Below are 24,001 nucleotides of genomic sequence, written 5' to 3'. Positions count from 1 at the left end.
TAAGCACAGCCACCACAAAATCAGACTTTAGGACCTCTTCAGACTTTAAGATCGTGCTGAGGTTATATACATATTTAAAATCATAACAAGTAGTAGTTTAATAGCTATGATACTGTTTTTGAAATCAAATCTTAGCATAGCTATGACAGGAAACAATGTCTTGAAAAAACAAAAAAACAAAACAGCTAATAAAGCAAATAAACAAACCCAAATAGGAAATAAAACTGTAATCGAATAAGCATGTGTCCCAAACTCCTGAAACATTGGTGTCTCATATTTTAGAGCAGTCACTGCTACATGGAAAATAAATATGTATAGTGATGGCCACAGTTTTCAACCACGTGAGCACACTTATAGGCTCCATAGTGTCTGCAGAACCCCTTTAAATGATCCAAATCACACGCCATCCTAATAAATGTAGTAATCTATCATCATTTTCATTAATCTCTAAGAAGGTGAGTATCTGACTATATCCTGAATCCATATCTTATCAAAGCCATCCATTTATTAAATTGAGAATATTTAATAACTTTAATAACTTTCAGCACCTCAACACGATGACATGCCGTTTCAATTTTTTGCCATTTTAAACCATTTTCTTTTTGGGGAGACAAACTTTCAGACATATTAGAGAAAAGATGCATTTGCATAGAAAATGACTTCAGATCCTGCAACGCTGCAAACCAGGCAGCTTCTTAAGGTTTATTTCAACCCAGCCAAGAGATCAATGATGTTTTGGATATGTAAAATTGCAGGTCAGAGTTCAGCAGATGTTTTAGCATGAGCTTGCCTTTCTGGTCTCCAGCATTAATGTGTTTGTGTGCTGCATGAGTTTTTGTGTTCCCATAATAATGCACTAAAATTCTGCTTAATAACAAGTGATTTAATGCGCTGCTTTGGGAAACGGCCGGTACTCCAATCTAAATAACATACAGATGGTCAAAAGAGCGTGATCTGCAGCATTATGACATTTCTTAGCACTGGTCTCGTGCTTTGAGAATGTTAATGATCAATCTTCAGAGGAATGGTGTAATACTGCATTTACCGCAGTGTTTAACTGGCCCCTCAAGAGCTCTGGTGGGTTTTGGACATATCCATAAAATATATGAAAAATTATCTGGCTGTGACTAATTGCTTGTTTAGTAATATAGAACGTTGTTAAACTGACCATTGACTTTTAAAACCTAAAGTAAGGAACGGGATTAATTAAGCAGAACTATATTCCGTACAGTCAAGATCCATACATTCAGTTATAACATTACAGGAATACTATGGGACTAAAGACAGCTTAAGGGTGTCATGGTTGGTAAACCGGGATCTCTGGGTATTGCACTTTGTGGTGAAGTCTGTGTGTTTCGCGTCTGCACTGATTAGTTTGTGGGCGTCTCCGTTAATTGTCATCAGCAGCAGCTGTCACTCATTACACTCTCCCTATATATTGGCTTGTCTCACGTCTTGTGTTTGTGAGAGCTGTAAGGGAAACAGGTCAATTTAGCTCAAAGGGAATCATTTAAGATTTTAAAGGGAATTTGAACAGAATCACTGTTTCACGGCTGCTCACGGAGACGCGCCAGCGGTTCAGTGAACGAGCCGTTTAACATCAAATCTGCGCTGGATACTAATATCCAAACTATAGTGAAAACACTATCAATTAGCACAGTAACAAGATCGACAGTTTAAGACATTAACTTGTAAGCACAAAACACAAGATACTTCTCTTTTCAATATGAATAAGGCTTTATTAGATAAATCTAAGACATATAAACTAATCTAACACATAAACGCACGCACACACACATTCACACAAGTTGCAGGAAGGTCGAAAGTTAGGGAAAGATGAGTTTAAGAGAATGGAAATATGGAATTGCATAAACATGAACAACCATCAATCACGTAATTAGCGCTCGCATTGAGTTCCTCAATGAGGTTAAAATTATATTAGATACACCAGTAAAGGTCACAGTCTGGAGGTAAAGTTACTTGCATCTCCTGTGAAGAAGGAGCCTCGGTGAAAGGGCTATCCCGAGGTCGTTGATTGGCTGGAAGTTCAGTCTCTGAAGTGACGTCTTGGGAAGCCCGTGGTTGTTGGGCGTTGGCTGAAAGTGCAGAGTCGTGTTCGCTGGTTGAAGTTGAATGGACGTTACAAAACTTAACTCAGAACACGAAACTCTCAAACGGAAAAGAAAAGAAATAAAGTTTGACGAGACTAGGTTGTGTTCCTTCTCATAGTAGCAGCAGGCAGGCACGCTGGAACCGCGCTCAAAGAACAATGATGACTACCGCATGGCTAGATGCTACAAGCTAAAGCTAGGTAGCAAAGCTACAAGCTAAAAGCTAAGAGCAGGCATGACTGATAGCACGAGCAATGCTAGAACTAAAAGCAGACTAAAAGCCGACATGGCTAATAGCAGCAGCTAGACTAGAACTAAAAGCCGACTAAAAGCAAGATTTCATGGGATCCAAAGTATTTAAAACTTCCTTGTTGGCCAACCCTCAAATGTTGCCTTGACCAATCAGATATGTTCTTGGGGTGGGTATCATAAATCATTTGTTTATCTTACCAAGCATGTGGTTCTTGCCTCACAGGGTCTAATTTTGGACATGATTCCTATAACATGATTATGATATATTTTACAAATAAATGATTGTCAGGACAATATCAAGCAAGAAAATGCGATTATTTGAATACTAGACATGACTAGGTATCCTATAGTTATCAAAAGACATACACAATAAGTGATTATACATGATAGTCAAATGTGTGGGTTACACGTAAATGAATATGGAGTTAAGCAATGGAATGATTCATTCATAAGTCTTTTTTGAGTTCATTCTGGTCCATATATAATGTATAAAAAGCAGTTTCTTTGCCATTCTCTGGCAAAGGGACTTTTCTGTGAAGACAAAGGTTTAAAGCCCTTCCCCCTTAGGAATTTCAGTCTGGTTTCACTGGCTGGGGGGGGGGGAAGTCAATGCAAGTATTTAACTTGATCTCCTGGGTTTACATGTGATGTCCAGCGTTGCATTCCAATCACGAACAATAAATTTGACAATCTCTTCTTCGAATTAAAATTGTTAATAATTGTTATATTGGTGTTAATGTTGAAAGCTGTTGTGTGAACAAGTTGGTTGGTTGGTTATCTTGCTTGGTTCTTGTGGCACTAGAACTGATTTATGACTTCCTGAGGAATTCGGCTCTCGTTTCAATGCACACAGCTCTGATAGACTCTTTGATTTGTCTGATTTGACTCATTTCTGCTACAGAGCGTTGTTTCATGTCTGGTAATTGTTTTAAGCTTCTGTGTTGTTCTGCGTTGTCCGTGTCTTCCCCCGGAATCTCATTCACTCATCGCACCTTTACAAGCATCACCACTTACCTTCGGCTCGATTCCCCGCAGCTCCTGTGCCATCCTCTCCTGCTGCCAACTCACCATCATCATCCGGATTACTCCCCACCATCTTGGATTGTCGTCTTCCCAGCATTGTGTTGTACTCTTGTTTGTTTGTTTTATTTTCATTAAATTGTTTAACTCGCACTTGTTTCCAGCTCTTCCTTCACCCAGTCGTCACAAAACGTTCTCACCAAAATGGAAGCAGCGAGCACTGCTAGCAAACGCATGGATCAGCAGCAGGAGAGCATCTCTAACACCGGACACCCGGGTTCAAAGGGAGATCTACCTCCTCGAGCTGCCCCCCACACTCAACGGTCTCATCGACCTAGCCTTACGAGTTGATGCCCGGATTAATCGTCTGGGTCAACAGACCAGTCTTACACGCCATCCCATCTCTCCGGAAAGGGGCCACTCAAGTCAAGAGAATGCGGGTGGTCCCGTCGACGACCACGAACCCATGCAGGTGGGTAGATCTCGGCTGTCCCGGAGGGAGAGAAAGCAGCGGAGGTCCCAAGGACTATGCTTATACTGCGGAGGCTCAGGACATACCATCTATTCCTGCCCGGTTAAAAGAGCCAGCCCGGTAGTAAAGATGAGGCTACTATCAAGTGGGATTTCCGCTGCGAAGTCCTCAACAACATCATCGACTCTCCTTCCGGTGAAACTGCGGTGGGAGAATCACACACTGTCACGCCCTTCTGGACTCTGGAGCTGAAGGTAATTTCATCGACTCACTCCTTGCACGTCACCTGAACATTCCTGTCCTGCCTGTGTCTCTTCCCATCCATGCCACCACAGTTAAACCTGGACCTGAAGGAAGTGTTCAGTAAGTCCCGTGCTGCTTCTCTTCCTCCGCATCGTCCCTACGACTGTGCCATAGACTTAGTGCCAGGTAAGTCTCCGCTTAAAGGCAAATTATACTCTCTTTCTATTCCTGAGAGGGAGGCCATGGAGAAATACATTTATGATTCCTTGGCATCTGGGTTCATCCGCCCTTCCTCTTCTCCAGCGGGGGCGGGATTCTTTTTTGTGGGTAAGAAGGATGTTTCTCTGCAACCTTGTATTGATTACCAAGAGCTGAACAACATTACGGTAAAGAACAACTATCCTTTACCACTCATGTCTTCAGCTTTTGAGAGGTTACAGGGAGTATCCGTATTCACAAAATTGGATTTACTTAATGCTTATCATTTGGTCCGCATCAGGAAGGGGGATGAATGGAAAACCGCCTTTAATACCCCTAGAGGGCACTTTGAATACTTGGTGATGCCGTTCGTTTTCCAAGCACTCGTTAATGACGTGTTGAGAGATATGGTAGATCAGTTTATATATGTTTACCTGTATGACATACTGATATTTTCTTCATCTCTCCAGGAACACGTTCAACAAGTCAGACGAGTGCACCAGAGGTTACTAGAGAATGGGCTTTATGTCAAGGCGGAGAAATGCGTATTCCATGCACCGTCTGTTCCCTTCCTAGGGTATATCGTCTTGTCCGAGGAAATACGTATGGACCCTGACAAAGTTAAGGCTGTGATAGATTGAACATCTCCAGACTCCCGTAAGGCCCTACAGCGGTTTCTGGGGTTCGCCAATTTCTATCTGCGTTTTATTCGCAATTTCAGCCAACTAGCCTCACCTCTGACAGCCTTGACCTCTCCCAGTACTCCATTCAGGTGGTCGGACGCAGCTGAGAATGCGTTCACTAACCTCAAGAACTTCTTCGTTTCGGCTCCCATCCTTGTGGCCACTGACCCCACACGGCAGTTCGTGGTGGAGGTCGAAGCGTCAGAGGTGGGGGTAGGAGCAGTGTTGTCCAAACGTGCTGCCTCTGATGATAAGGTACATCCTTGCGCTTTTTTTTCTTCTTTTTTTTCAATCGGTTCTCTCCTGCTGAACACAATTATGACATTGGTAACAGAGCTTTAGAGGAGTGGCATCACTGGCTGGAAGGTTCAGGGGTACCTTTCATTGTTTGGACTGATCATAAGAATTGAGTACATTAGAACTGTCAAAAGACTCAATAACAGGCAGGCTCGGTGGACACTCCCCCCCCCCCACAGTTCCTGTGCCTTCCTCTCCTGCTGCCAACTCACCATCATCATCAGGATTACTCACTGTCTCCCCACCATCTTGGATTGTCGTCCTCCCAGCATTGTGTTGTACTTGTTTGTTTTATTTTCATTAAACTGTTTAACTCGCACTTGTTTCCAGCTCCTCCTTCATATATTTTTAAGTTTAATACTTTTAAGATTTTAAATACACTGCATGTGCACATTTAAAGGAATGAAGCACGCTTCATTTTCACATTTTCTTTTTTTTTTTTTTGTTTAAAGCGTTTTATAAATAAAGGTGACTTTGCAAGGGTATATATTTATAATTGATTTGGTTTTTTTGTTCAAAGCATTTATATAAATATTAGAAACATGACTTATGGATACTAATCTTTAGATATTCATATAAAAAGGTTGTAAGAAGCAGCAGGGCTCTGTCGCTGCTGATCAGTGGAATACAACCTCTCGATTAAGAGAGGACAGATTTGTGGAGCTGTGGACTTTTTTAAAGGACTGCTAGTAGTCCTGCAATAAAATTCATTTTTAGCTCTCCACTTCTTCATGATGACAGGATCTTGGCATGTGCTTTTCTGAATAGAACTGAAGTACTTTTGAAGCGGCCAATAAACCAGGATCCCAAGCATGGCATTAGAAGAAACCTCAGCAGCACTTGAAGGGATGCTCTCGAGTGCCTGAGGAGTGATTGAACAACAGGACGTCTGGGGAATCATTACTGCCTGATTTTTGAGAGTGTGTAGGACATCAAATAATATTGATTGAATCCGCTCAACATGAGGCCCTGATACAGACAGTGAGAGGACTGTGATCACAGGGGGAGCGCATCTCTGATGGGTCTTCATACTGACGCTTCCACCTTCAGTTTCGTAGAGTCACCTTAAACATGATCCATCAAACCTGGAGAACCCTGCTGGTGTCTTTCTGGATTCCAGCTTAATAGTTTAATTCAATTTTAATAGTCAAAAAGCATTAAAAGAAATACTGCGGAAGGATTTGAGCAACTAACACACTGAAGTAATGCAAACTTGATCAGCTTCAAAATGATTTGCTCCCATGGTCCTGAAAATTCACCCCCGGAAGCGTGTGGGTGGATCTCGCTGATTAAACAAATTCATCGTATGGTCCAGCTCTTAATTAACCCCCCACCGGCGTTCAGCGCTCTTTATTATACCAGCCTGTTCTTTTAGTCAGACACATCCTCACAACCTGCGTCACATACCCACAGATGTGTGTATTTACAATCAGAAACCTCAGGTCTGAAGAGCTCTGTGTATCTTATTGTGCTCCAAGTGCGTCCATCCGTCCGTATTGAGATTCATATACAGTGTGTGTATCTTGTATAGAGATGTTTCTGTCTGTTCTCTGCAGCCGTGTTTTTGATTACAGGCATTTCAGTCTGTGTTTAGCTCTCATTTACATGCTGAAGTAAGCCGTCAGCACAAGTGTGCCCTGCTGACCCGTACCTGTGATTGCCACTGAAGTGCTGACAAGCTGACAACCCCGTGCACGCTTAAAAGAAAAAATAATAACATCGTGTTTTTCTTTCGACCTCATTGTGCTCTGTCAGAAAAGTGGTTGCTAGACACATGAAGCATTATTTTTTAATATTTTTTTCAAGCAAACATTGCTTCTGTTCAGGCTCTGCACTACATGTGACCTCAATTCCCACAAGCTTAAAGCACTTTATGAAATGACTTGGTTAAATGCATTTACAGTCTTTTTATATCTTTGCAGCCAAAACATGTAAATTTGAGGTTTGAAGACTGCCAGCTTACCAGAGCATTTCTTTAATTTTAATGAATCATAAAATCACATTAACATTTAAGTGACACTGTATTTTACCTTACATTCTTTTTTTCCTTTTCCTTTTCTTTTTCTTTTTTTCTTTTTCTCGCATAAGCAATATGTAAGAATTATTATTCTTCAAAGAAATGTCTGATTAGCCAGTAACTTAAGTTTTCATACACATTTTAAAAACAAATTTGATGCTACGCACCACTATTTTGATTTTGACATTTTATAATTTTAGAAGTATGATGCAAGTTGCATTTAATGCTACAATTCTTACTTTGCTCAAGCACCAACCTTCATTCAACTTGATTTTCACTTGCATCATCCTCATTCTCTGCATGCATGATGAGGTAGAATAAAAATACATCATTTATGGAGTATTTCTGATGTGATTTTCATATCAATACTCAATTATTTATAGAGTATTTTTATGTTTTTTTTTATACACGTAAGACTACAACAACTAAGATGCATTTTAAAATTAAACCAGCAATGTTTTATTGTTGCATCATGCAGAAACTGGATGCATATTCCAGTTCCTATTGAACAAAAGCACCAGCCAGCTTTAATATCTGAATATTTGGTAAAGCTGGACAATGTGGGATAGAGCTAATGATCCATAAAATATTTGACATTCTGTACAATATCTATTCAATTAGATATTGGAAATATAAATAAAAAATTGCCAATAAAAATGTATACTGAGATATTTTGTCCTGACAGATTTTATTATTGAATTATCTAATTATTTCATGAACATTTCAAAGTTGATGCATATTTTGAGAATGTATGCATATTGCACTGTAAAGATCTTTTGACTTCACTGAATCATCAAACAAAGCGTCACACATGAATAAAGATCACACCAGCCCCTGTGGAGAGAGAGAGTATTAGAGAGGCTGAGGGAAGAGAAAGAGTTTGTTCAGGTTATAAATGACAAGAGATGAAACAAATCAAGTTTGAGTAGTTTCCTTGAGCGAGCCAATCCTCAGAGATCAGTGCGACTGCATCCAGCTCTTCCTCATGGACCCTGAACATACGCCGGTCACCCATCTGCTCTGCGTGCCGGGATCGCTCTGGTTGTGTGATGTGGCTTGTGTTTCAAGAAAACATAAGAATGAGCACAGAGTGAGGAGTGACTTTTGCTAACAAGATGATTGGAAGATTAGGATTACATAAAAAAACAAGATTGGACCCCTTAAATATGCTTGTTCAGTGACTGGATGATAATCAGATCACTCTCAAACCACATTCATGCTGTCCATATAAAACTAAACACGCAATATATAATATACAGAGGTTGTACTTACATGTCATTATCATCTTTCATTAAAATATTGTAACTAGTAGTAATTTCAGTGTGACATCCAGATCATTAAAACAAGAACGAAACAACTTTTATTAATGCTGCAGTGAGGATTCTTGGCCTTTTCTGTCTTTTTTTTTTTTAGTTTTATGAAAAAGAACATTCTTTTGGTGATTTTCCCACTGGATATTATCTGAAATCTCTATTCTCTCTGCCCAGTCCTTGACTCATCTTTCTCTTTTTCTTCACCGCAAATATATTCAGCTATCCTTTACTGTTTCTTAACTCTGTAAAGCCTTGATACACACATTTCTAATGTGTATCATGATCAGACTTTGCTGTTAAACCTGTTTCACACCAGTTTCGTTTGGTTGATAGTTTAGAGTTTTTATCCAGTAAAAGCTCTTTCAGTGTAATTGTACAAACACAGCTTCAGCTGGAGCTTCTGGTGTCAGATCTCTCCTGATTGTGATCAAGTAAAGGTCAGAATAAGGTCAATAATATCTCCAGATGAACTCTTCCTGGACTGAAGCAGCTCAGCTTTACTTGATTCTCCATCAATCATGTTTTAGAGTCTCGAATCTGATCCTCAGGATCTTCTGAGGAGCGTTTGTTTCCAGAAGCTTTACTTTCACTGTTCCTCAGCGGAGGAATGATCTTCACAAGCCTCCAGAACATCTCACATCTTCTGAGGAGCCTTGATTTCTTCAGCTCTCAGTCACTGTGTTATATGTGCGGATCATTTTCTCATCTCACTGACACACATCACTGGAGATATAGACATTATCTGCTTTACTGTTAGAAAGATTTCATTGATTTGCATTACAACATTTCATCATAGAAATATCAGAATTTGCACCAGTTTGAGATTCAATACAATTGAGCCGTTTTCTCCTCTATATTCTCATTCTATCACACTCTATTAATTTTAAAGCCTGATGATCAAATATGACGTAAAAACTATAACACATATGTAAAAGTTGATTGTCTCAAAGGTTCATTTCATATGACTATTATTTGTAGGTTTTACAGGGTTAAGTAGAGAACGCAACAGACCAGATAACTGATTTTAACCCATTCAGAATGACAGAAAGTGTGTCTGAATCCCAGTAAATGACCGAAGCTGTTTCGTTGTGTCCAGATCCACAGCTCGTGTGTGTGTCAGCTGAGGTTTTTCCCCTGACGTGCCCAGAAATAAACACTTGACAGAAGTCTTAACAGTAATGAAACGTCGCTGTTCTGTTCAGGTACAAAGTAATGATGGCCTGGAGGCGTTTGAGAAGCTGTCTGCTCGCAGTTAAAAACGTTTGCCACCCTCTCAGACCGAAGGCTTATTAGTTGCCGTCTCTTGGACTGCAGTCTCCAATAGGACTGTATCAGCAAATCCACTTCATTATCCTCTTTAATTGGCGAAGTAACCCCCCTCGCTCCCTACACACTTGTTTGTTGGTGGGCAGACTGACTGGAGAAAATCTAGTCTAAACTGGTCACATTTTTACACACCCAATAACTGATCCTGGATAACAGATACAGACCGTCATACATCTCATGCATCATACAGTCTGTTTTAACTCAAACTCATCTTTGTGATTCACTTCAGAAACAGAGCTTTGTAGTCAAATCAGCTCTGTGCCTAATTGCTTCAATTACCAAACCAAGCTCGTTCATTTGAAGACAAATCTGTTGATGGCAATCTGATCACCTAATGGCGTGTTAGTAAAACAGAGCAAGCATCATTCTGTGTTTTAGCCCTCACTGCTCTTGGTCTGTTTTTCTGGTGATGGATGGCTTTCTTGCCGCCGCTGCTTTGCTTGTTCATGCTAATGCGTCTGATGACCTGTTGGTCTTCAATCTAACCGGAGGAAATGGCAGCTGGAGCAGCGGGGTGTGATCCTTTGATTGTTATTCAATGCATCCTTCACCACAAAGCCCCACCAACATTAAACACACAAGATGAATGGAAATGTGTGGGGAAAAACATTGGGATCAGTTTGCCAGCATTTGTTATTAGATGATTGTCTTCATTGCCTCGACTGCAATCCAATAAACTAAATTCTTTAGTCACAAATCCACCAAAATACCTTAGTTAACACAATCTGATCACATGTAGATTATATATATATTATATGTTATTATCTTATATTCACCAAGGCTGCATTCATCTGATCAAAAAAAAAAAAAAGAAAATCAAGGCATTAATGTTTGCCTACAAAACCACCACTGTCTCTGCGCCCTTTTACCTAAATGCATTACTTCAGACTCAGGTGCCTGTAGAAGCTTGTGTTCTGTAAGTGAACATTGCTTTATTGTTCATCCCAAAGAGGCACACAATGACTTTCATAGACTTTTACATCAAATGTTCCCTCGGCTAAAACACATCTCTCTCATCTTTATTTGACCCTCTTACTTTAGCAATCTCTATTCTAATTTTATTCTTTAAAAAAAAGAAGAAGAAAAGAAAAAAGAGTATTGTTTTAGGCTTGTTACATGTTCTGTGCACTTGAATATCATTGCTCTTTTGTTGATTTTGATTTGTAAGTCGCTTTGGATAAAAGCATCTGCTAAATGATGAAATGCAGATGCACTTATAAATGTCTCTACTGTCACTTTTGACCCAACTGAATGCCTAATTGATAAATAAATGTAATATTTATAATAAAAAAAAACAGTAGCAGGTATCTTAATAGCGTCTGGTTTGCTGTAGTGTTGGCAGGTATCTTCTGACCCGTAGCAGTTTTTAGGTGACAGAGTGACATTTGAGCATAATAGTCTATAATGCATCCTCTTGAGTTTACACTGAATGTCATCCATCAGCGTGCTTGATTTGAATCTACAATCTGACCTAATGACCACCATCAGATTTCACAAGATAAACGTCTCGTCTTGAAAACGGAAGCAGTGTGTTTGGAAGCCCATTAGACGGAGGATTGCGGAGCGAGCCGGTCATTCAGGATCTATGGGTCTGACCGTCTCAGCTCAGAGCGGGTAATTAAGAACGATCTGTCTTCAAACACTCATTTTGCTGGACTGCTTTGCCCTTCATTTGCCTTTCCATTTTCTCTAATATATAATTTTGCCCTCGTTTCTCTGTTCCTCCCACTCTCAGGACTGTTTGTGCGCTGTGGAGTAAATACCATGAGCTCTAGCAGAGAGGCAGATTTTTGTTAAAGACCCTCAAAGGCGCGAGACGAGGACTCAGCACGGACACCCCTCGCAGAGGATCGATCCGCTGCACTATTGGCAACATCCCTTTGAATGAAACACAGCACTATTGAGTTCACAATCCCCACTGGGCCCAAGAATAGGGAGACATAACCTTTGCATCTCGGCATTGTGCGCTGAGATTCAAGTCTTCACCCCCAACGACCTCCACCTCCCGCCGAGAGCAGAGAGGAGAGAGAAGCAGTGTAAATGTCAGAGAGGAAAGCAGGCACTTCAAAATAGGGTTTCTTTCTTTTCTTTTCTTTTTTTATCCCTTCCCTCAACCCACCCAACCAAAGACTCTGAGGGTGCGATCCTCAAACACTGAAAAATCTAAGGAGATTTACCTGACTACCTACCGCCTGTAGAGACTAAGATTTTTGTAATGTTTCTGAAAGAAGTCTCTTTCTCACCAAGGCTGTGGTTAGCTGTGGCCTAATGATTAAAGAGCTGGGCTAGTTACCTGAAGGTTGCAGGTTTGAGTCTCGGTGCTCTCTTCTTCCCTCAATACTCATGACTGAAGTGTTCCTGAGCAAGGCACTGAACCCCCAGTTACCCCCCGGGTGCTGGATCTATAGCTGCCCACTGCTCCGGGTGTGTGTGTGTGTGTGTGTGCACCTGGATGGGTTAAATGCAGTGCACCAATTCCGAGTGTAGGTTACCATACTTGGCAAATGTCACAACTTTCACTTTCACTGTGTTTGAGTTTAAAATAGCTGTTTTCTATGTGAATATCTGTTGAAATGTTGAATGTTCATTATTCATTATTCCAGTGTCACATGATCTTCAGAAATCATACAGAAATACTAATTTGCTGCTCTAGAAACATTTCTGATTACTATCAATGTTGAAAACAGTCATGCTGCCCACAAGGTTGTTAAAGTTCATTAAAAAATAAAAATAAAACCATAAAGGCATTGTCATTAATTGGAATAAAGTTTAACTAATGTAGTAATCAGAAATGTTTCTTGTTGAAAAACAATAAATAAATAAATGAATAATAATAATAATAATAATATATATATATATATATATATATATATATATATATATATATATATATATATATATATATATATACATATATATATATATATATATATATATATATATATATATATATATATATATATATAAATACATAATTTCTCATTTTCAGTTAGTTTAACTTGATGCACTAAAATAATAATAAATTATTAAAAATATTATAGTATCTCAATGATACTAAACTAATACTGACTTCATATTTTTGATACAATTATATATTTTTTTAAATAAAAATATTATTTATTTATTTATTTATCCATCCATCCCAAACTTTTAAATCTTAATGTAAAATTGCTCCTACACATAAATTAAAAAAAAATTGTATAGCTATATTTTTTGTTTTAATAATTTACAACTGAAAAAAGTTATTTTAAATGTTAGTAATATTTTGCAACATATTGTTTTTTACTGTATTTTTCAGCAAATAAACGCAGCCACGGTGAGCAAAAGAGACTTCTTATAGAAACAAAAAGCACTAGTGATGGTCTTGTGCGCAAAACTTCAGCAGTTTTCATATGAACACTTTAAATACCTCAATATCAATAAACCCTAAACAGAATAATGCTGAAAGGAAACCAAGCTCTGATAATATCTGAAATGACAAAATATCTTCTGAATACGTGCAAGAATCATAAAATGACTTTGGCAAGTCTTGAAATTTCCCCATATATAATTTATTGAATAATTCATTTATTATTTTGTTTTTATCTATTATCTATGTATTTAATATTAAATAGTATACAGTTCTTTGTAATCCTGTCTCAGTCCGTTGGTGTTTTGTATGTGTAAATCCGACTGTTCTCTCAGAGGTCCTTGTTTTTCTGTTTGGCTGGGACGTAGGGCAGTACAGTCTGAGTGCTCTTATCCGAAACCGTCTGTGTGCTGCTGTTCCGTAGCAGTTTTTTGGGGTTGAGAAGACCTTTCCTGGGTAAAGTGTGAGAGCTCATCACTGGCATCTTCACAGGAGAGGGTCCCGCAGACGCCGTTTCTCGACACTTGTAGACGCCTGGCGGGTGTTCAGCGGGAGAACGAGTCAGAGGACTGTGCTCGCTGTCTGTATCTGGGGTCCCACAGTCCCCTTTATCGTCCTCCTCGCCGCCACCATCCTCTTCCTCGTCTTCATCGTCATCGCAGCACAAAGCGTGGTAGAGGATCTTGTCGCTAAAGCGAACACGTTCTCTGGTTTTCTGGCTGTGAGTGGAGCTGGATGCCTCCTCGCTGGAGGAGTCTGGGGTGACGATTAGGGGCCCGTTGGGGACGTGGAGGCCCCCGTTCATCTGTGAGTAGACGCTGGCTGTGGACAATGACGGCCTCCCCTGGCCCTCATCCGTCTCCTCTCGCTGTGTTTTCCGGTTGGAGGCCTCGAGGAAGTTGCAGAAGTCCCATTCGTCGGAGAGCATGTCCTGGCCGAGGAAGTCCAGTCTGAAAGCCTCACCCAAGCCACGCTCGCTGCTCGACGTGCTGCTCGCCGTCGCCACCGTCCAGTCGTCAGGCTCCAGGTCGAAGTCGATATCTGATGTGAGTTTGTCGATCTGACCCACCACCTGCATCAGAGACAGAGACAGATGAAATAATCAGTTTGTGTTCCTCCATCATCAAAGATGCATTAGCATCACCTTGCAGGTCACTTTAATTTGACTGTGGTCAACTCAGGAGAAACCAAGCAGAGTGCAGAAATGATCCTAGGATCATAATGAATTTGATCAAACTGTTTGGACAATAAATGGAATTGAGTTTAGAACCATTTGACTTGAAGGTTGTCCAACATGATATTCGAAGCGAGTGTCAATATATCAAATTAATAAACTAAAATTATTTTTGTGATTCCCAGACTCACTCATCAATATATTAAAAGTTGGATAGATACAGCACATCAAATTTATCAGCATGAACTGCAAAAAATAAAAAAAAAAATAAAAAAAAATATTTTGCAAGTTTTTACACCCGTGTTTTAAGTAGTGCTATAATAAAACGTTTTTTGTTTACATAATATATGTGTGTGTACTGTGTATATTTATTATGTATATAAATGTGTATACACAGCATATAGTTTGAAAATGTTTACATGCATTTACATGCATTCATTTCTATGCAAATAATTTATATTATATATATTTAAATAATACATTTAATATATATAAACGTATGTGTGTGTGTTTGTGCGTGTGTGTGTGTATTTGTGTGAGGACATATAGTTCAATAAAAATAATAATCTTGATTCAAAGTAAATATATAGATTTAAGAATATGTGCATAGTTATACTGGAAAACAAGGCAAAAACACTACTTTCTTTTTTCTTTTTCTATTGAAGGCTGCATTTAAAAATGTGAAATATTAATACAATGTAAATATCTGCTGAATTGTTATTTATTATATGATCAAAGCTGGACTTCTAGCATCATTACTCCAGTCTTCATTAGGGGTTGGACAATAAATTAATTTGTTGCTCAATTATGCGTATTTCTGAAAGCATCAGGATTCTCTGTCGAATCGATTCTCAGCTTAATTTTTAGCAACAGATGGCACTGTGTGCTTTAAAAAACAGACATACTCTGCTTGCTTCCACTTCCTTTCACACACCACTTGAACCTAAAATAATTGTTCATAAAGCTTGAAAAGGTTGAAGTGAATAACAAGTGTTCACAGTAAGCTGTTTGCATTAACCTCACATCATAAAAGCATACAGCCCAGGTCCTCATTATTCATGTCATCATTAACAACCCGTCACTCAATTAAAACCCGATTGCCCTTTGTTATTCCTGAGCTAAAAGCATTTGACATCTCTTACTAAAGAGGTTTGTGAGGGGTTTCATTCACCCTGGACATCATATTTGTCATTTGATGATATGCACTTGTTCTAAATCTACATCCTCAAACAATGTGAGGTACAGTAGGTCATATATATATATATATAAATAGCATGCATTAAATGAATGATGTCAAGCAGTCGTATCCCATAAACGCCAGAGTGAACCCAACAATCTGTGTTCGCAGTGCATGTTTAAATATAGTATCAGCCGTTCAGTCAGTGATTACAGAAAGAGATGAGAAAAAGTGTCTCTGGTAACTCATCTGTTAAATCAGCGAGCGGATCACAGAAACACAGGCCCTCCTCTGGCTTTGGCTGCGGTGTAATCAGGGATTTAGAGCTCCTAATTGCTCCTTTGGAGTCATTGTGCTGGATAAATGAATTAGATTTTTAATCCTTCATGCCAGCAGGGCATATTCATCTGATCCTTCTGTGTTTACGCCACATAGTGACAGGAAAAACACACATAAACCAAGACACCGTCTTACACAGGTCTGAAGAACATTTAGATAATTACTCCTCATTTCCTTATTATTCCTTCCTTATTATCTGAATCAACAATGAACTGATTACAAGGGAATAATATCTGTTTACTGCAGTCTTTGTAGAGCTGCTCCACAGCAGAACTGACTTCTGTTTGCATCATTGATTTTTCCCCTTGTTCATCTCTGTGAAGCTGTTTGGAAACAATCTGTGATGTATACAGCAATAAAGACATAAACGTGACGGGTTTGTCTCAAGGCCACACAGATGCCTTCATTCAGATCTTATCAAGACTAAAGCCTGGGAAAACAACATTGTACAAAATGTACAGTGTATTTTGGGTAGTTTTTTTTTTTTTACACAGAACAGTGCATTGTTTCATTAAACAGAATACTGTTCTTGAAACTATTAGAATCATGTATAATGCATTAATATAGTGCTTTTCACAATACACAATGCAACACAGCTTTACAGGAAACAATGAAGTGGATGATCTTAATATCTTGATGCTTTATAGTCACATAAGTGGATTAGAGCTGATATATTGTGTGGAGATACAAGCAGTTGATATTTACTATATAATATGCTGTTTGCTGTATGTACTGTACGCTGAATTATAAATTCTACATTAGTACTCAATTTGAACTTGTGGAAATTAAACTTTGAACTTCTAAGTATAATTGTTTGTTTACAAGGATTTTTTGAGAATTGATCAAAGTTATGTTGTTCCCATTGATCACTGGGGCATGAATGATTAATAAAGTTTTCTAGTTGTATTTAGACTGTTTTTATCATAGGTTTAGTAACTGTCTGTTTTGTAATATATGAACTATCCATTCAGACTTGAAAACGGTCTACTGTTATTGTGTATTGTGTACTATGTCTTGAGTTCTCTGTGTTCGGTTGGGTGTTTACTACTGTATGTAGACATGCAGTTTTACCAAGTGTAACAGGCTTGCTATTTAGAAGAGTTTATTCAAGTGAACCCCACAATTTAAAGTCAGGGTATGTGATCTTGTTCAAAAGCAAGTTTTGTTATGTTAGGATGCAAATCTCTTCTCATCCCGATAGCAATCACTAAATGGTCTAAATCTATTTATATAATCTGTGGAAGGTGTAGGAGCATATTCCTTGGTCTGAGGCACTATTATTGTTGTAATATGCGCTTTGTACTGTAATGTTTTCTCATCAGTGAATGAGACATGCTAATTTGACAGTGTTAATGTTATCCTCTGCTCTGCTGTGCGGGGTCATGTGATTAAAGGAGGCGTGGCTTCGGAGAGTGATTCGCAGGGAGGGTGGGATCTTATGCTTTCAAAGCTAGCTTGCTCTGATTGGCCAAAGTTCAATTTACTTATTCTCTTTGTTAATTTTGGCATCGATTTTACTTTATTACATACTTAGTATTACTTAAAGTAGTGCTATCAAATGATTAATCATGATTTGCAATATATATGTGCGTCTACTGTGTATATTGATTATGCATGTATAAACACACACACACACACACGTCTGTTTTTTGTGTAAAGTGTGTTCATCCCATAGGTGTAATGGTTTTTATACTGTAGAAACTGTATATTCTATCGCCCTTCACCAACCCTACACCTAACCCTAACCCTCACAGGAAACTTTGTGCATTTTTACTTTCTCAAAAAAACTCATTCTGTATGATTTATAAGTGTTTTGAAAAATGGGGACATGGGTTATGTCCTCATAAGTCTCCCTCTCCTTGTAATACCTGTGTCATACCCATGTCATTATACACAGTTGTGTCCTGATATGATACAAAAACAAGAGCACACACACACACACACACACACACACACACACACACACACATATATATATATATATATAGTAACAAGCAAAAACTTACAAAACAAGACTTAATATCTTATTAACATTTTGCTTCTCAAGTACATACACGTAGATACAAGAATGTTAAGATATTTTTTCTGGAAAACAAGGGATGTTTTTTATTTTTTATTTTGCTGTGTTGTTGAGAAGAAGATACTTAAAAAACAAAGAAAATAAAACAGCACAAAAAACATTCTAATACAAAACAAACAAATTATATATATATATATATATACTTTCTCCAAGTATTATTACACCTCCTTGGTTTTGAGGCTCTGCACTTTCAGTTCAATTCAAGTTTATCTGTATAGCGCTTTTTACAAAACAAAATCATTACCAAGCAACTTTACAGAAAATTATGTTTCTACACTATTTAGTAGTAGCTTATAAGTGGTGACTGATAGTTTGTGCGCGTAGGATTTTCCAGAAACGTTAATACAAGACGTAGTCAGCCAGACGATGAACATTATTAACAGCAGTTATTATATGATGCAGTCACACTTCATTTCATTTCTGGTGAGTAAAGCAGGTGTCACTGTCTGGGCAGTGGACTTTCTGTAACTTCTGCGGTTGGGTGTGTGTGTGTGTGTGTGTGCACTGAATGAAGGCTAGAGAAGCTTAACAACACACACCGAGGTGCTGAGGATGGAAGATGAATTGCTGGCCCAGGGCGGATGAGATAGCTTTGTTTACTAGATTACTCGTCCCGCAAAAGCAGGATTTAATTCAATCAGTGTTTTCCGGATAGTCTGGCACTGTTAAACATGTTTCCCAAACCCCTGTCATCCAAGAGAGGAGCGTAATTTGATCAATATTAGGTCCGTTATGACTCATGCCATTTTTAATATTAATTGGAACTGCACCACATCCTCACAGGAACAAGTGCACTGTCAGAAGAACTTATTTTCAATCCCAAATGAAAGGTGAAGTGTGTAATTTCAGAGCCACTGGAGGCACTAGACGTACACTCTTAAAATATAAAGTTTCCAAAAGGGCTTTTTCAGGTATATATGGTCTATTTGAAACATATCTAAACAAAACAAACAAACCAACAGAAATATACATCCATATATAATAGCAATATGCAAAGCAATATGAACGCATTTCTTCCTATATAAATCTTAAAAAAACAAAACAAACCCCACAGAAGAAATAACAACGTTTATTCACCTTATACAGTCTGAAGTAAAGCATGCTCAATATAATCACCTCATTTCATTTAGTTAGTTTCACTGCTGGGTTTTAAAGAGCATTGATTGGACCAGTGTTGCTGTGTCGAGCAACATTTATCTACAATTAACTGGGGCAGGAGAAAGTATTTTAACATTGCAAAAAATACACACTTCACCCTCCTACCTCCCCACTCGAACCCAACAGAAACTGCTAACAGAAACAGAAAACAGCTAATTTCGCTCATAATGTCTGTTGTGCTGCGTAATCATCAGCCGCCGCCTCCGTTCCCATGGCTTTCTCTGGAGCAGGCGTTCCTCGGGGTAAACAAAATCATTCAAATGAGCTCGTTTAGGCAATGCCCTCACCCCACTATTGCTCCTGAAGCAATTTAGCTAGATCGCAGCGCAAGCTTAAAGGGTCTGCGCAACCCTTCTAGGTCACAGATGGGCTCGACGCAGCTACGGTGAACAGTAATCCTTGCACCTTTTCTCCGAGATGCAGAGAGAGTGAGTGGGCTACGGAGTAAATTATTGGGTAAACAGATTGCCTAAGTGTAAAGGATGAATGAACACATCAGGAAGAATCATTAGCGTTGGGACACATTGTGTTTTAACTGGAAGGAGCACAATGAGAACCTGTGATAGTAATTACAGTCTATAGGGTAAAACTCACATCCTTTTGTCGGCCTCGGCCCTCATAATGGCAAAGATTGCAGCTGGATTTTTCCGTTCGGAAAAGATTCGTCTTCCCACTCTGATGCTTTCAGCTGATGCTCGTCTCACTGGAGCTGAATTATACACCAGCAGCAGCTCAAGGAAAACAGCACATCGTGGCCGAGGAGGGCGAGACAGACACAAAGCCTGCGTTGTGGAACAATTATATCTGGTAGCACAACACCAAACAGGCATTTCAAAGCTACTTTTCTCAAAAAGTGTGAAAATGTATCATTAATATATTAATAGTTACAGTTTCAATACAATACGGTCAGTTACATTGTGCATTAGTGGTCATTTTTCACTAACTCTTTCAGAAGACCAGTAGGTGGCAACTCTCTCTGAATCTTTCAATCCAATGATTTGTTCAAACAAAGGGCTCAAATAAAAACACACGAAACATGTGACTGTGTTTATGACTCATAGTTGAGTCATTGAATCAATCATACAAGTGTTCTTTTTTTTTATGATAACACTTATTCCTTCTGGAATTAGACTCAGAGATGTGTTTCAGTTAGGTTATACTGTAATATACTGATGTGTAAAAAAAATAAAAAATAAATAAAGGAATAAAGTAATAGCACAGTACTCATAAATGGTTTGTCACAACCAAATTACGTTAATAATAATAATAATAATAATAATAATAATAATAATAATAATAATAATAATAATAATAATTAAAAATAATTAAATGAATATACAATGATTCGTTCAGTGATCATTTCTTCGTATTACACAAAATATGCCAGCAGGTAGCTAAAAAGAGTGTATTATGTGCTAAGTCTTAAGTCAACGAACGTATTCACTTGTTACAAAAACTGATCAGGCTTTATTAAAATGTGTGCATAATTGCATTCAATATATAAAGTCTAATTAAGTTGTTCAGATGAACAAAGCATGAGGTTTTCTTGCCTAATTAGCATTTTAATTGTTTGGTCAGACAGTTTGTGTATTATATATTGACATTCATAAATCGGGGATTAAACGTGGAGTTCTGTATGCTAAATATGAAAACAAGCGTATGTGCATAGTTCCTGTTACTGCGCTTTGCATTTTGCGAGATTGAAATGCTAAATGGCAGACTAACCCAGACTAACCCTCCATTCATTTAGTTTACAAACGAGATAAGCTATGTACCAGTTCATTTAAAGGGGGGTGAAATGCTATTTCATGCATACTGAGTTTTTTACACTGTTAAAGAGTTGGATTCCCATGCTAAACATGGACAAAGTTTCAAAAATTAAGTTGTACGTTTGAAGGAGTATTTTTGTTCCAAAAATACCTCTTCCGGTTTGTCACAAGTTTCGGAAAGTTTTTTTTCGAGTATGGCTCTGTGTGACGTTAGATGGAGCGGAATTTGTCCTCATATGGGTCCTGAGGCACTTCTGCTGGAAGAGCGCGCTCCCGTATAGCAGAGCACTGAGAGCACAACAGACTTCACTGATCAGAGCGAGAGCGTCGCCAAATGTCACAAAAGGAGTGTGTTTTTGGTTGCCAGGGCAAGACAACCCTGCACAGATTACCAAAAGAAAAACAGCATTAAGGGACCAGTGGATGAAGTTTATTTTTACAGAGCATCAACTGAGTTGTGCAAGTGTTTTTGTTTGTTCCCTGCATTTCGAAGATGCCCAGTTTGACGACGGATTTGCGTATCGTTTATTTCTTAAGGATGATGCAATCCCAAGGAAAAAGGTCACGATCGTGTGTTGGAACCGCAGGCGGTGAGTAAAACTGCTTCAAATATCTCTGCCTCCTTGTTAGTGCGTCCCCTCCCATGCCGGAGACCCGGGTTCGAGCCCCGCTCGGAGCGAGTCCTTGCTGCTGCTGCTCTCGTTCAGTTTCAGCCTCTGGATCTGATTCTGGATCATAAATAAACGGCTGAATCTGACTGTAAGCCATGGTTTGTTTTGGATGTTTTTTTCCTCACAGTAATGTCACAGCTTCCAAACGCTCTCAACGCAAAAGCCTACTGGCGCTCGTGATTCTTTAGCTCCGCCCACACGTCACGCCTCCAGCCGGTCGTGTTTTCCGGGAAAAATCGGTACAGACTATCTTTCTCTTATGAATATAATAAAACTAAAGACTTTTTGGCGTTATGAAGGATGCATTACTACTCTATATGTACTCAAGATTAACAGGATATTGAGTGAAAACGAGCATTTCACCCCCCCATTTAATTCACGAACGAGATCTATCCGTTCATTCAACCCTTTCGTGAACTACGTGTGTTTCAGTTCAGTCATTTCATTCACGAACGATAAGATCTCTAGATTTTGTTCAGACTCATATTAAACTCGTTCATTGAAGGGTGTATTCATTCACTACATTCAACAAATCACATACTCCGTCACATCTCATACTCGAAGGCTATTACCTGGAGGTTGAGTAATTCTTTGACAGGATGAAATGGTTGAAACGAGAAATGGATTGAGTCAGTGGATTGCGTGAATGAGAACGATTCGTTTACCTAAAAGATCGTTCAAAAAGAATGATTCATTCACGAACGACCCATCACTAGTGCAGCGTTACCGGGAAAACCACTATTTTACCACTCCAAAGTGGCACCTAGTGCCAAAGAATGAATTTGGACTGACTTTATCCCAAAATGGTTCACATATTTTTTCACAGCTGCTCACAGAACTTTTTGCAAATGTTGACGTTTCGATAAAAAACATAAATAAAAGCGTAACCATTTAATATACTGTTGAGTTTTAGTGATCACTATTGTCAGAAAAATTACAAATACAAATCCTTGTAGAAAATTCTTATAGATCAACCCGGCTGTAGCTAATCACCTGCTGATATTCAGAAAAATAGTAATCTTGCTTGTTTGATGCTGTGTAAATATCTTGTCTAGAAATAGCAGCTTCAGTATAACGTGTACAGTATACTGAGCATAGCATTTAGATATTTCAGTGCTTGCAATGTTATTTCTATTTCTATCCGCAGTGATTTGAGCGGTAATTGCAGTCGGTGCGGAGCAGGTAACGGTGGAAGAGGTTAGCAATCCTGAGAGTGACAGCTGACTCTGTGCCAAAGCCTCCTGCAAAATGTCATCTGTGGCGCTGATCCGTGAATAACACGCACTGGAAAGGCGATGCAAAGGCAACGCAAGGCAACTCTGGAGAACAGAGAGAAATACACGTGTTTCAGCTGAACCCTGTACTGCACAGAGGTCACCTACATTTATGTTGAACATATTCGCTGCTTTAGAATCATGTGTGCAATTTAACTGATCCTTTGCTGATTTCATACATATAAATATGTTACATTTGTTATAAATTATAAGCATGCAAATTAAATGATAAATAATAAATATGCACACTACTGGTCAAACGTTTGGAATATATAGATTTTTTAAAGAAGTCTCTCATGCTCAGCAAGGCTTTCAATTATTTTGAAATATGTTTTTACAATATAACATATATGTTTTCTATGTGAATATATGATCAAATGTGATTTATTCCTGTGATGTGCATCTGTACTTTCAGCATCACTCCTCCAGTCTTCAGTGTCACATGATCTTCAGAAATCATGAAAATATGATAATTTACTGCTCAAGAAACATTTCTGATTATTATCAATGTTGAAAACAGTTGTGTTGCCCAATGTTTGTGGAAACAGAAAAGGCTATTTTTCTGAACGTTCTATTCATCAATCAATCTTGAAAAATGCATCATGTTTTCCACAAAAATAGTAAGTTTAATGATGCAGCGTTCAGCTCCACAATAACACTGCTGTCCTATTACAACTCTGCTGAATCCTGAAATCCTGTGCAGTGATGATTGTGGGCATTTATAAAACTCTACAACAAAAAGACTAAACAAGATGAGTGTTTATTTCCATGCTTTCTTTGTCTCAAACAACCAGTGCCATCAGGCTACTTTATATAACAGCACACAGACCAAAAAGAAATTATTTCCATCAACTCAAAATAGCTATTGGAAACAAGTTTGTCAGGGAAACTTTTCAGGGCTCTGAATGATCCATTATATAATATCCAGCCTCTGGCATGAATTTGCCCAAGAATCTGATTGAAATGTGAGCAGTAGAGTAACAGAGAGCTATTAAAACAGCCTCTCCATAGTTAGAGGCCGAATGTGATGATTAGGAACTGCAAACAATTACTGCAACAGTGTCACACGCTGATTTCA

At 38.6% G+C, this 24,001-nt stretch overlaps 1 protein-coding gene across 1 annotated transcript in view; it reads right to left on the bottom strand.

The window, feature by feature from the left end:
- Positions 1-13,475: 13,475 nt before the first annotated feature.
- The window catches only part of LOC113118622 (UPF0583 protein C15orf59 homolog), a 60,113-nt gene continuing 49,587 nt past the window's right edge, over positions 13,476-24,001 (bottom strand). The window contains exon 2 of the mRNA XM_026287930.1: positions 13,476-14,353. Within this exon, the coding sequence (XP_026143715.1) occupies positions 13,613-14,353 (741 nt within the window). The 3' untranslated portion in view covers positions 13,476-13,612. The remainder of the gene's footprint in view (positions 14,354-24,001) is intronic.

The sequence above is a fragment of the Carassius auratus genome, chromosome 18 (genome assembly GCF_003368295.1).
Source record: "Carassius auratus strain Wakin chromosome 18, ASM336829v1, whole genome shotgun sequence".
Taxonomy (NCBI): Eukaryota; Metazoa; Chordata; class Actinopteri; order Cypriniformes; family Cyprinidae; genus Carassius; species Carassius auratus.
The sequence above is the reverse complement of the archived record's forward strand: the minus strand, read 5'-3'. Positions and strand labels throughout refer to the sequence as shown.